Source organism: Notothenia coriiceps, unplaced genomic scaffold (assembly GCF_000735185.1).
Source record: "Notothenia coriiceps isolate Sejong01 unplaced genomic scaffold, NC01 NC01_scaffold00018996, whole genome shotgun sequence".
In the NCBI taxonomy this organism is placed as follows: Eukaryota; Metazoa; Chordata; class Actinopteri; order Perciformes; family Nototheniidae; genus Notothenia; species Notothenia coriiceps.
The window spans coordinates 677,229-689,473 of NW_011351697.1; the positions used below are offsets into that span (position 1 = coordinate 677,229).

The 12,245-nt window shown below is 40.3% G+C and overlaps 3 protein-coding genes across 5 annotated transcripts in view; 2 read left to right on the top strand and 1 right to left on the bottom strand.

Annotated features, from left to right (window-relative positions):
- cp (ceruloplasmin) overlaps positions 1–12,245 on the bottom strand; it is a 737,508-nt gene that overhangs the window by 553,293 nt on the left and 171,970 nt on the right. The window lies entirely within an intron of this gene.
- The window catches only part of LOC104951371 (anoctamin-4), a 255,164-nt gene that overhangs the window by 18,955 nt on the left and 223,964 nt on the right, over positions 1–12,245 (top strand). The gene's annotated exons all lie outside the window — the stretch shown is intronic.
- Positions 1,494–7,262, top strand: map9 (microtubule-associated protein 9). 2 transcript variants are annotated; one of them, XM_010778015.1, is made up of 13 exons: positions 1,494–1,832; positions 2,644–2,734; positions 2,963–3,484; positions 3,590–3,684; positions 4,091–4,199; positions 4,300–4,367; positions 4,479–4,540; positions 4,627–4,789; positions 5,349–5,435; positions 5,536–5,697; positions 5,792–5,937; positions 6,360–6,495; positions 6,597–7,262. In XM_010778015.1, the coding sequence occupies exons 1-13, from the start codon at positions 1,761–1,763 to the stop codon at positions 6,714–6,716; spliced, it is 1,833 nt and encodes a 610-aa protein (XP_010776317.1). In that variant the 5' UTR covers positions 1,494–1,760; the 3' UTR covers positions 6,717–7,262. The 2 variants fall into 2 exon arrangements, with proteins under 2 accessions (XP_010776317.1, XP_010776316.1); XM_010778014.1 differs by having other exon boundaries at positions 3,590–3,750; positions 6,597–7,261.

Consider the following 12,245-nt stretch of genomic DNA (forward strand, 5'->3'; position numbering starts at 1 on the left):
AAGGTGACCTGCAGGACATTAGTTACACATGTAACATAAAAACAACAGAACAACAATAAGGATGACATACAACATAATGTACAGGGTACAGTTTACAAACTCTATTTACAGTGACAGGTACCATGAGTATCAAACAGCATGTCACCCAGCCAAGTTTTAAAATGATGCAGGGGAACCAAAGTGCTCAGTTTTAAACATGTTTGCAGACTGTTCCAAGTTAGTGGAGCTGCACAACTAAAAGCTTTCTTCCCTAAGACAGTCCTAGCACTTGGCACATTTAATAAAACAACATCATGAGATCTCAGGCAATACGTACTTTCCATTCGTTGAGAGATCAGAGAGCAGATATAAAAAGGTAGTTTACCCAACATGGCTTTGTAAATGAACATGTACCAATGACTGAGCCTCCGTACAGTTAGTGAAGGCAGACCTGCCTTGGCATACAGGGTACAGTGATGAGTAAGTGCTTTACAGTTAGTAACAAATCTCAGAGCACTGTGATAGGCGGCATCTAACTTTTCCAGGCAATGGGCAGGTGTATTCATATAGATCAAATCACCATAGTCCAGCACAGGTAAAAAGGTCACAGCCTTTTCCTGGCTTCAAATGAGAAACAGGACTTGTTTCTGAAAAAGAAACCTAGTCTAACACTTTGCTTTTTAAGCAGATTAATGACCTGAAGTTTAAAAGTAAGACAATCATCAAGCCAGTTACCTAGGTATTTATAACAGGTAACCACTTTAAGTACTTGTCCTTGCATGGTAACAATATCCAAAGCAGTATCTGTAGTCTTTTTAGCTTTTGAAAAGAGCATTACCTTGGTTTTATCAACATTTAAAAGAAGATTAAGCTCAGAGAGCTGAGTCTTAATAATGTTAAAAATAGCCTGTAATTTAACAACAGCCTCCTGAATGGAGGCCTGCACAGTACATCACGGTATCATCCACATAAAAATGTAAAGTAGCTTCATCCACATTTTCACCTAAACTGTTGATATATATAGAGAATAAAAGTGGACCTAAAACATCTTGCACTTTCCTGCATTCATTCAGGAAGATAAACACCATATCGTTATTGAAAATATTATTTTCTGGCTTCTAATCCTTGATAAAACATTAAAAATGCATTTTTCCACAGAGACCAGAGTCACAGCCATATGTGAGTCACCAAACTGAATTTGTTTTTGTTTTAAATCAAGATCTGTATATTGTAAGTATTTATAACAAATGTGAAAAAATGGGAGTTATCTAACAAAGAGCAATGCATTTTCCATACAAATATATAACACTATAAGACTGTAAAATAGAAGGAACCTTACAATCCCACAAAAAAGGTGTGCAGTGTGTATGTACCAGTGAACATTATAGCGATTGCAATGCTTTTTCATTAGTTTTTTGCTCATCTTATTCTGAATTTATCAAAACAAAATGTGCAAAACTGCTATCTTCTGAGCATGCGCATTGGTTACACGGAGAAACGGGACTCTCCTCGTTTCCTAGGGTTACCATCAACAAGTCAGTCAGTCCACTGTAGCTAATGTTAGCAAAAAACAGTCTGCCTTTCGATAGAAGCTACCATTTCCGAATAACTGTATCGTAATCAGACAACAGGTAGTCAGAATGATCAACGCTTACAAGTAATCGAGCTATGTGTATCGTGCGCATGGGAAACTTAGAAGAGAACCTAGCTACTGGTTGAGCACTAGCTAGCATGCTAATCTCAATGAATGCGACCAGAGGAAATTGTTCATAGTTTTCAGAATGACAAATCAGCAGTTCACGACACTGGCTTATACGAAAAGCCCCAAAACATCGAGGAGGACAACATTCCAGGTAACAGCTTTATTCATTGCAGTGTCCGACCAAATGAGAAACCATGATTTAACCGACTGCCCCCCAGGGAGGGTCGTGAAGACTCATGTTACCTTAACTACAACTTATTTGCTTCTGCCTGCCCACTTTGAATTGTTGCATTCTTTACTGGTTATTTGTATGTTTTCATTGGTTTGTATTCGTTGCTTCGGAGCAGTGGTGGAAAGTAAATATGCACATTTACTGAAGTACTATACTTAAGTACTTGCATTTTCATTTAATGCTACTTTTGAATTCTACTCCAATACATCTCATAGCAGGTCCATATTGGACTTTTACTCATCTGTACAAAAAACAAACATCTGTAGCTACTTTTCAGAACTTTAATATAATGTATCTCTAACAAAAAAGCTAGTGGACTAACTGTTTAATATCCAAATATATCCAACATATACACCAACAAGTCAATATTTTGCATCAGAACTTTGTTCGTCTACCAGAGTAAAATGCTACTTGATGCAACAATATTATCTAATAATGTCTATTATATAATAATAAATCACACATGGAGTCCATTTTTCTGCACAATTACATTTTTTTTTTTGGCTTTAAGTATATTTTGCTGATAATACTTTTGTACTTTTACTTAAGTACGTTTTTGAATGCAGGACTTTTACTTGTAATGGAGTCTTTTATCCTTATTGTATTGTATTATTCAAGTAAATAATCTGAATACTTCTTCCCCGACTACTTTGGAGAAGCCAAAGACACATTTCCAGTGAGATGGACAATAAAGTCAATTTGAATCTAATCTGACATTATGGCGTTGCAGGATGAACTTCAGGCTGCTGTGTCTGCCAGGGCTAGCAAAACCGAAACAGACCAATACTCCTACTCTGATGACTTTAATGAAGATGAGGATGGTAAGAAGACTGAGCATTAAAATATCTTGATAAGTTTGGATTGTGCAAGTGACCCTGAAGATTTAGATCTCTTAAGTGTCTTTGTGTAAATTATAGTTGTGTTCTATTCAATGTACTGTACTTCCTCTTAAGACACAAGTGTTAAATAACATTTGTTTGTTATTATTTGTCAATTGATATAGTTTGTTGCTTCGTCCTAGCCTGTCATCTCCTTTTCTTTTCACACAGATTTTTTAAATCAACTCCTCAAATCAAGAAAAGAGAGGGCTAGGGCTTTTAAGGCTGGGAAGATTAAATCCAAAATCAACACCTTCGAGGTTTCAGACGATGAGGACAATCACGGCAGGACAAAGAGAGTTTCATTTCTGAAATCCAAAAGGATTGACACTCCCTTGGAAGTAACGACGGCACCAGAGTTGGGAGAAAACGATCCGTCCGACACTTCCGACAATCGACATAACAATTATAATGACTCATTATCCACCCAACGCTCAACAAACGTTAGTGAAGATAACATAAACTATAAAAGCAGTTATGGGGAGACTGCTGATCCAGAAATCAGGAGACAGAGCTCAGTAAAATCTCTGTCGTTCCAAACATCAGATGACACTCTACCGGACATGCTATTGCCCTTACCATCTGACAACAGTGTGATTGAAACTCCAGTTCCCGAAGAAAACAGCAACTTGGAAGAAAGCTACCAGCGTGCGCAGTTATCAGCAAATAACCTGACACACGTGTCAACAGCAGGTCTGTTTACACCGTTTTAAGTATTAATCCCAAGGGAAACATTAAATGTGACTTGGGTAGGATTTTTAATGTATTTTTTAACAAACTGCCATTATTTAAATACAGAGAGGCAGCCACCCAAGCCTAAACCGAGGCAAAGGACTCTCGGATTGAGCTTCCACCCTAAGGAGAAAATAGCTGAAAGTGGTGATTCTCAGGAAGTAAGCAGGCCCCAGACTTCTTCTGCATCCATTCCCCTCTCCACTGACACATCCAGCAACAACACTGTAAGGACACTCATCTGTCATTGTTTGATTAGTCAGTATTTTAAAGGGACAATCCAACCCCTAATCAAAAATAAATATTTGTTCTCTTACATAGTGCCATTTATCAATCAAGATTGTTTTTGTGTGAGTCTACCGAACTACACCTGCAAACATAGAGGCACACTTTCTTCTGTGCTTTGGTAAGGTTGGCAGCTGTAGTTCAGTAGAAAGAAGATAGCTGACATATAGCACTACTGTTAAAAGGAAAAACATGTATTATTTTATTTTAGGGGGAACGGTCCCTTCTGAATTTAAAACGTCTTCTCATTGCTGCCCATTGTTGTTATGTTTTTCACCGTAGTGGACAAAAGGAGATAGCGCACTTTCATGCAGCTTCAGCAAATCTTTTTCAAGTAAGAGTGAACAGTCACAGCTCTCTTCAAAGTCCACTATTGATTCTGGATCCCGAGGTAATAACTGGTATATTCAGCATCAGCACCATAACCTTTTTTTTTTTAAATAGTATTTTTAGCTTATTAATCCTACTCATATTTCTTTCTTTTTTCTTAGATGACTTTATTTCTGATGACAGCAAAGAGCAGGAGAGCAAGTACTCCACATCATTTGAAGAGTTCAATGTAAGTCCTTAATCATCAGGTGTGACTGTGGTTGCAAGTGACACGTCAGAAGTGCTCGGCCTCTTGTTTTGATTATTAGTCTCAGTAAATGTGTCTATTATCTTCTTTCAGGCAGGATTGGGAGATGCCTCACATCAAACTTCTCATGTCCGTGAAAAATCATTTGATACCAGGTTGGCTAGAACAATGGATACTTAAATAACTATTTTCTGACAGAACACCGTAGTACCTTAACTTAATGTCATGTCATTTAAATTAGGACATCAAGTTCTCTTTCAAAGACTACTCAGAGATCTCAGAGTGCCTGCTCCAGAAATGTGGAATCAAAATATTTGGGATCGCTCAAACTTCTGGATTGTAAAGTGTCACTCCAGGAGTCTCAGCCTCAAACAGCAGATTCCATCCGAGCTGCCATTTACCAGGTCAGTGTGAAAATGAGACCGTGTTGAGAGCCACATTGCTTCAGTTGAAAATGTTAAAGTGTTCAATGTTGAAAAAATATATACAACCAGTGCAGTTTCTTTCTTAACCATACTTCATTCTGTATTGATCGTTATGATTACACTCTACCTCTTTGCATTTTGAAAAAACAAAGACATTTGCTCAATTTGATATATATATTTTTTGTGTTTTTAAATATATATATATATATATATAAAGAATGAGACATAGACATATTATATATACATTTCTATTCTGTGTAATATATATATTTACTGCGTATCTTTTTTTGTCCAAGACCTTGATAACCTGCTGCTGTTGTAACATAAGAATTTCCCAGTTTTGGATCCATAAAGGACATCTATCTATCCGTCTATCTATCCGTCTATCTATCCGTCTATCCATCCGTCTATCTATCCGTCTATCTATCCGTCTATCTATCCGTCTATCCATCCGTCTATCCATCCGTCTATCTATCCGTCTATCTACAGTGAATTCTATGTAAACTAATATTCCCCCTTTAACATGTATTCCTCACAGGAATGGCTTGAAAAGAAAAAAGAAAAGTCAAGAGAGAACATGCAGCAAAAGAAGCAAGAGGACATCCTTAAAGAGAAAAAGAAAAGGGTGAATAATCAGTTTCGTAAATACAGCAGACCCAACTTTGAGAACAATATTAAGAAAACAAGTTATTTTAACATATATGCATCTTTTAAATACTAAACAGGAAGAAGAGGCTAAGAAGGGAGATGCTGTAGCATCATATGAGGCTTGGAAAAAGCAGAAATCACAAAGTCTCAAAGCAAAAGCCAAAGAAAAGGAAGATGCGATCGCGAGACAGCAAAGAGAGCTTGAAGGAAAACAAGAAAAAATGCAATCTGCTAAACAGGTACATTTATTTATTTATTTTTTGTTATTCTGAAAGCTACCACAAACACTTCTGTGGGAAGATATGCTAATCAGTCATGTTGTAAAAATGACAGGTGTTTGAACAATGGAAACTCGAACATGATCATCTCCTCAAAGAAAAGTCCAGAAAACAAAGAGAAGCTGAAAGTAGACTTCAGTTTGGAAAACAAGAAAAGGAGAAAGAAAGGAAAAATGACAGCAAATCTGCCGTTTCTGGTTGGTGAGTGAAAATCCTTTTCTTTTCAGGGAATGTAACACTGGCTGTAATGTCTAAACAGTCAAACCAAAACAGTCCGACAGCTACTGATGCTGCACAATGTGAGAACGCTTACCAAAGCATTACACACTACTGTCACTTGGTGGCTAGAATGGCAACATTGCAGAGTTTTTGGTCATAGAATGGTCGTTCTGTACTTGACTATAAAAAATGTATTGGTGTCTAAAGGCAATTGATTTTTTTTAAATCTTAAAGCTGTATGTCAATATAAGAAGTGACACAGTATTGTACCATCACTCAAACCTATCTAGCGATGAAATTGATCAACCATTAGATGGCAGTCAAAGCGTAATGTCGAGACACAATTCATCATTTTATATCACCTCTAATCTGTTGTTACTTGTTTTTCCCCAAAAATGTTTTAGGCATGATAAGAAGAAAGATGTTATCCATGTAATAGTGAAAATGAAGCGTAAAGAAATACAAAATAAAGCAGAGGAGGAACGCTACATGAAAGAAGAGAGAGATAAAATGGCTTTAGAGATGTATGAAAGCTGGCTGGTAAGTACAATTACTTGTGGCACCACTGACAAATGGCATTGGTTATATCTAAGGAATCTGGAATGGTTAATAATACTGATAAGTGATTTCCTTTTTTCCAGGTACGGAAAGATCTGGAACAGAAGAGACACAAAGAAGAAAGACAAATACAAACGATTCTCCGAGATAGCCCACCTCCTCCATGGAGCCCTCCAAATAAAACTGTACCATTTCGAAAATAATATTTGTGTTTTAACAATTGTTGATGGTAACAGTTAAATTATACATTAGCCAGCAGCTCTAGTGTAAGTTTAATTGTAATGTGTTTTATGTGTTGCATTATGTTTTGAAAGTCGTTTTTCTGTGACATGGTGACATGTCAAAAAACCAAAGGAAACCAGCAATACAAATAAAATATATATCTATGTTAGCATGTTATACAAATTCATTTGAAGCAGCAATAGGAAAATTATGACTATATAAGGCTAAAATAATTTGAACTGCTGTTGATGAGTTGTTTTCTTTAAACTACAAGACCCAACAACATCACGCAATCTTAGAAACAGATCTCTTTATCATTCAGTGCTTATTTTATGTTAAACATGATTCATTTGTTGTATTTGTGTTTTTTCTCACTGGTTTTTTATTCCTGGAGTCACAGAGTATTGACAATACAGTTTGATCAATTGACAGGTTGTTCTATTAAAGTGACTATAGCAAACTAAATAACAAATAACAAGTGCAACATCAAAGGTAAAAAAAACACATTGTCAGCCACTGTTTTGGGTTGTACTAAGAAAGTGTTTCTATTAATTTGTGTAAATGCTGCAGATTGTGGGCGTAAAGGCCCAGATACACCGGCCCGAAATCGGCAGTAAATGGGAGTCGGGCCGAACATGAGCGTGGGCACGCCCTATTCGGAGTGATGTGCGCCGCACCGTCGGGTCTTTTCTGCCGACCTGACGCCTTTTCTTGCCGATTCTTGCCGATGGGAACACCACCGGAAGTCGGACAAAGGGATAACACTGATTGGCTGTTCAGCTAGCGAATCAGTGCATGAGAAGCGTTAACGGAAGTGAGGGAGGTAAACAAATGATTTAAAATGGAAGATGGAACACACACGGACGGCTATTTCACCTCATCGGTTTATAGAGCTCCTATTCGTTCATGTTTTCAATGGACGAGAGTGAAAATGGAAAGAAAAACGCTATTTGTTGTTTGTTTATATCACGGAGTCTGTTCTTCTTCTCTGTCTTCCGGTTGTTCCGGTTGTTGCCTCTTTTGAATGATGAATACACACTACCGCCGCCTGCTGGTAAGGAGAGTTATTGCCACTCACGCATGCGCAGTTCTGAGACCTGCCAAGGCACACAGGGGATAGGCGGTGTTGTTCCAGTGGCGAAGTCGGCAAATACGCAGGAGAGTCCGCGACGCCACAGTCGGTGTCGGTGTCGGCCGACTTTCTCAGGTGACTACAGTGTATCTGGGCCTTAATGCCGATTTGGTGCTTTTACTCTGAAAACCCCGCACCGGAAGCTGCTCTTAGCTGCTTGGGCGTCCTGCCGATTGAGGAGAAGTCCCTCACACGTGGGCAGTCGCAGGTAGTACCTGGCACCGTCACTGCATGCGCAGCTACCACCAGGTCTTCTCAACCTAGTTGCGCTCCTTTTCACCTTCTGAGCACCGGTGAGTATCAGACTGCAGTACGCCCAGCTACCACAGCCCCATGCCTTTCAAACCTCAGATCGCCCCCTCTTTCTCACAACCCTTGTGAGACACGTGACGGGACCGGCCTCGCTTCTCACCTTTGACAGCGTGACGGAACCGGCCCCTCCTTCTCAACTTTGAGGCAGCGTCGGCGAGCTTCAGTGGAAGACCCCGTTGCAATCCTGTTTTCCGGGGTAGCAGTTTCTTCCTCCCTTCACTAGGTCCGCATTCACACGCAGTACTTTTCCCACAAAGGGTTTTCTAGAAACTTAGGTTCATCAGAACCCGTCTTTTAGTTCTTGACGAACTCAAGTACAGATCGCGTCCACAGCCGGATAATCCTGGGGCGGTGGGTTAGGCAAATGGAAGGCTGACGGTCCACTGTCTTCTTCTTCCTTCTGCTTTGGGTTTACTCGGCGGCCACTCGCAAACAGACTTCACGGCCGTACTACTGAGGCGGTAGTCACCCACGGAGTTGGGGACTGGCCTTCAAGTAGCAAGGCTGCTGGGACTGGCCGTCCACAGCAGCTGCCTACGAAGCCTTCCGAGTAAGTGCCAGAAACGCCGACCACCAATCCTCATTTTCCACCGCTTCCCGCTCCACGATGGGTTTTCGATTTGTGGGTTGGCCCGAGTAATTTCAAGTCTCGTCATGCGTTTTTCTGCGCTAGGACTAATGGACCTAATCTATAATGGCCTATCCGAGGATATAAAAAGTGGGGCGGCTTCACAACACTTTTTTTTGAGTTTGTACGCGGCGTGGGTTTTGCAATCGCGACCAGTTCCAAAGTCCAGAATAGTCAGCTCTTTTCTCACCAAGAGAGCCGGCTGAGAGGGTGCCTGCTTTCTCTAGCTGGAGACGGAAAAGGGGTAAAAAGGTTTCTCATGAACTAATTTAATAATGTTCTGGTCTTTTTGGGTGAACAGGCCCCGGCTCACAGGATGAAATGACCTGCAGGGGCTGTTAAAAAAATCCAAGGGGGCCGACTTGTCTTTTTCAACCAACGAAGCGAAAAATACGTGGCAAAATTGTAATGAGATATGTGACACACCAAGCCTTTTTCTCTTCTACTTCGCTCTAAATTCTTTGTTTTGTTATGTTGGTTTTCCTGCGATTTACTCTGTATTCTGCCTTCCTGTTTCCCTCTGAATCCTTTAATATTAGATTAGTAATTATTAGATGGACGGAACTTTGTTTTTAACAAGCTAAACATGTGTTCCTCATTTGAATGGGACAGGCTTGGTAATGTTTCATACCATGAACCCTTTTTCCCTCTATCCCTTAACCGTCCGTCTGTTCCCTATAAGATTACTTTACCCTCTAGTCCAAGTCCGGATTAAATAATACCATTGATCTGGTTGAATTTTGTTAGTTTCAGGAATTGAATGTTCGAAATCAAGGACCTAAAAACCTGGCCATTCTCCCATAAGAAAGTGGACTAATATTATAGAACCAAATTACGATTTGGATCAAGTACTACCACCCAAATGGACAGACACAGACTTAAAAATAAAATAACTGCCATGAGAAATCAAATCCAATTTCAAATCCCGTCCACGAGGATGTCGCTCCATGTGTACCCATAATGGTATAATGACACATNGAGAGTCCGGCGACGCAACAGTCGGCGTCGGCGACTTCTCCGGTGACTGGCCGGTGTATCTGGGCCTTAAGGGCTTCTCGGCAACTCTGCAGAATCCTATGGGTGACGTTACGGACACTACCTCCATTTATATATACAGTCTATGGTTCACACCGGAATAAGCCTTCCGAGTAAATCGCCAGAACGCCGACACCTCCTCATCACTCCACCGCTCCCATGTTTTTTTTTGTGTTGCCATAAGTCAGGCCCAATCCCAAACCACGCCCTACACCCTACCCCTACATACTCCCCCTCCGTGACGGAGTGAACTCCGTGGAGTGACACTCGTAGCTCAACGAGGCTCCCTCCTGTCAGATGGAGGGAGTAAATACAGCAGCAAGCTTTGGGACAAACTGCCCTCTCTCCGGCAGAAACAGGAAATGCCGTAACTGTATGTAACAACGGTTTCAAATCAGCATCTCTTGGACAACACATTTAAATTAATAACTCAAATAAAACTCCAAACATCTTTAATTGTGTTCCGTCTGCGAGACAGCGAGACACAGCGAAACCCAGCCCTAAACACACACATAGCCGCAGCCTGGCTGGGAGTTTGTGTGTGTGCCCAGGCTGAGTTCCGCTGTGTCTCGCTGTCTCGTCAACCCCACACCAGTGAGCCAGCTCACACTGTCCCGCTCCTCGCAGCAGCGAGCCTCGCAACGTCCCGCCGAGTGTGTGATGAAGTCCGCGGATTGGTCCAAACGTAACGGCTCGTCACTATACCCAAATGCGTCACTATACCCAAGAAGTAAACCATAGAAAAAGAGAAATCTCAAACGAGGCGTTCTGGGGCAGCATAGACAGGTCTTTAGTTTTACTCGCTACAGGGTGTACTTTGAGGGTTTTACATGCATAAAAAGCTACATAACACACAAGGGGACGGGTAATAACCAGAAAAAAGCATGACATTTTTATAAGCTTCTTAGTTTTTGCAACAGTCAGTAAATATACACAACTTTATAATAAAATGCACACATTTACCTTTTTCTGGACTGAACACAGATGATCCTAAGTAAAAAAAAAAGAGGTTATCATGAGGTTGTTAACATTGCAATTTATCAGTGGATGTTTGCTGGAAGTTGAACTACTTCTAAACAGCATGTTTCCTGACGGACACACACAGCGTTGACACCGGTCTCAAGTCGGCACCGATGTAGATGTCTGATGGCTTGATAGCCCACTCCCCCTCCACACCGCTCCACACTCGTTGGTTTGGAAAAGCACTTAATGTGGCGGACCCTCCGCGCGAACGGAGGGGTAGTGTGTAGGGTCTAATAGGGCGTGGTTCAGTCTAGGGCCAAAGTTAATTTACTTATTTGTTTTGAACAATTTTTTATATATTTGGTATGTTTCTTTTTTTCTTTGCATGTACTTTTACGCTTAAATGCTACACATTTTGCTGATATAGTCACTTACTTTTACTTAAGTAACGTTTCTAATGCAGGACATTTATTGTTCAGACTCTGAACAATGTGGTCTGGAAAACCCTTTCAGTTTCACTCCTTTTACTGTCAATGTTGTTCATGAAGCCTTATCTAAGCTAGATCCTAAGAAACCGGCTGGCCCGGACAACGTAGAACCTTTCTTTTTAAAGATAGCTGCAGATTTTATTGCTCTTCCTCTCACTACTTTTTTTAACCTCTCCCTCAACACAAATGCAATTCCAAAAGTATGGAAGTCAGTTTATGTCTTGCCTTTGCTAAAAGGAGGGGAGGCAATTATTTTAAATAACTATAGGCCAATCTCAAAATTGTCAGTTCTGGCGAAGGTGCTCGAACGCCTAGTCAGTGAACAAGTAAAGGAGTTTTTATGTAAAAATAATATCCTGTCTAAACACCAGTCAGGCTTCAGAAAGCAACATAGCACCATCACTGCGACAATGAAAGTGGTGAATGACATTACGAGTATTTTAGATAATAAGCAGAGTTGTACAGCTCTATTTATTGACCTTTCCAAAGACACCGTTGATCATCGCATTTTGAAGCAGAGGCTACTCAGTATTGGCTTATCCAGCCATGCAGTGGGGTGGTTTGTGAACTATCTGAAAGGTCCCAATGTGTATTTTGATGGGCTGTCTTCTAAGTGGTTAAACATTGCTAATGGTGTTCCTCAAGGTTCTGTTTTAGGTCCACTTTTATTCTCCATATATATCAACAGTTTAGGTGAAAATGTGAATGAAGCTACTTTACATTTTTATGCGGATGATACCGTGATGTACTGTGCAGGTCCCTCCATTCAGGAGGCTGGTGTTAAATTACAGGCTGTTTTTAACATTATTCAGACTCAGCTCGCTGAGCTTAAGCTTCTTTTAAATGTTGATAAAACCAAGGTAATGCTCTTTTCTAAAGCTAAAAAGACTACAGACACTGCTTTGGATATTGTTACTATGCAAGTACTCAAAGTGGTTACCTGTTATAAATA

What these genes read in the sequence shown, in the direction of transcription:
- map9 (XM_010778014.1), top strand. Translation starts at nt 1,761, where the DNA reads ATGACAAATCAGCAGTTCACGACACTGGCTTATACGAAAAGCCCCAAA. An exon ending in CTTTAATGAAGATGAGGATG is followed by an intron (nt 2,735 to 2,962) that starts GTAAGAAGACTG and finishes CTTTTCACACAG; the next exon opens with ATTTTTTAAATCAACTCCTC. An exon ending in GAAAAATCATTTGATACCAG is followed by an intron (nt 4,541 to 4,626) that starts GTTGGCTAGAAC and finishes CATTTAAATTAG; the next exon opens with GACATCAAGTTCTCTTTCAA.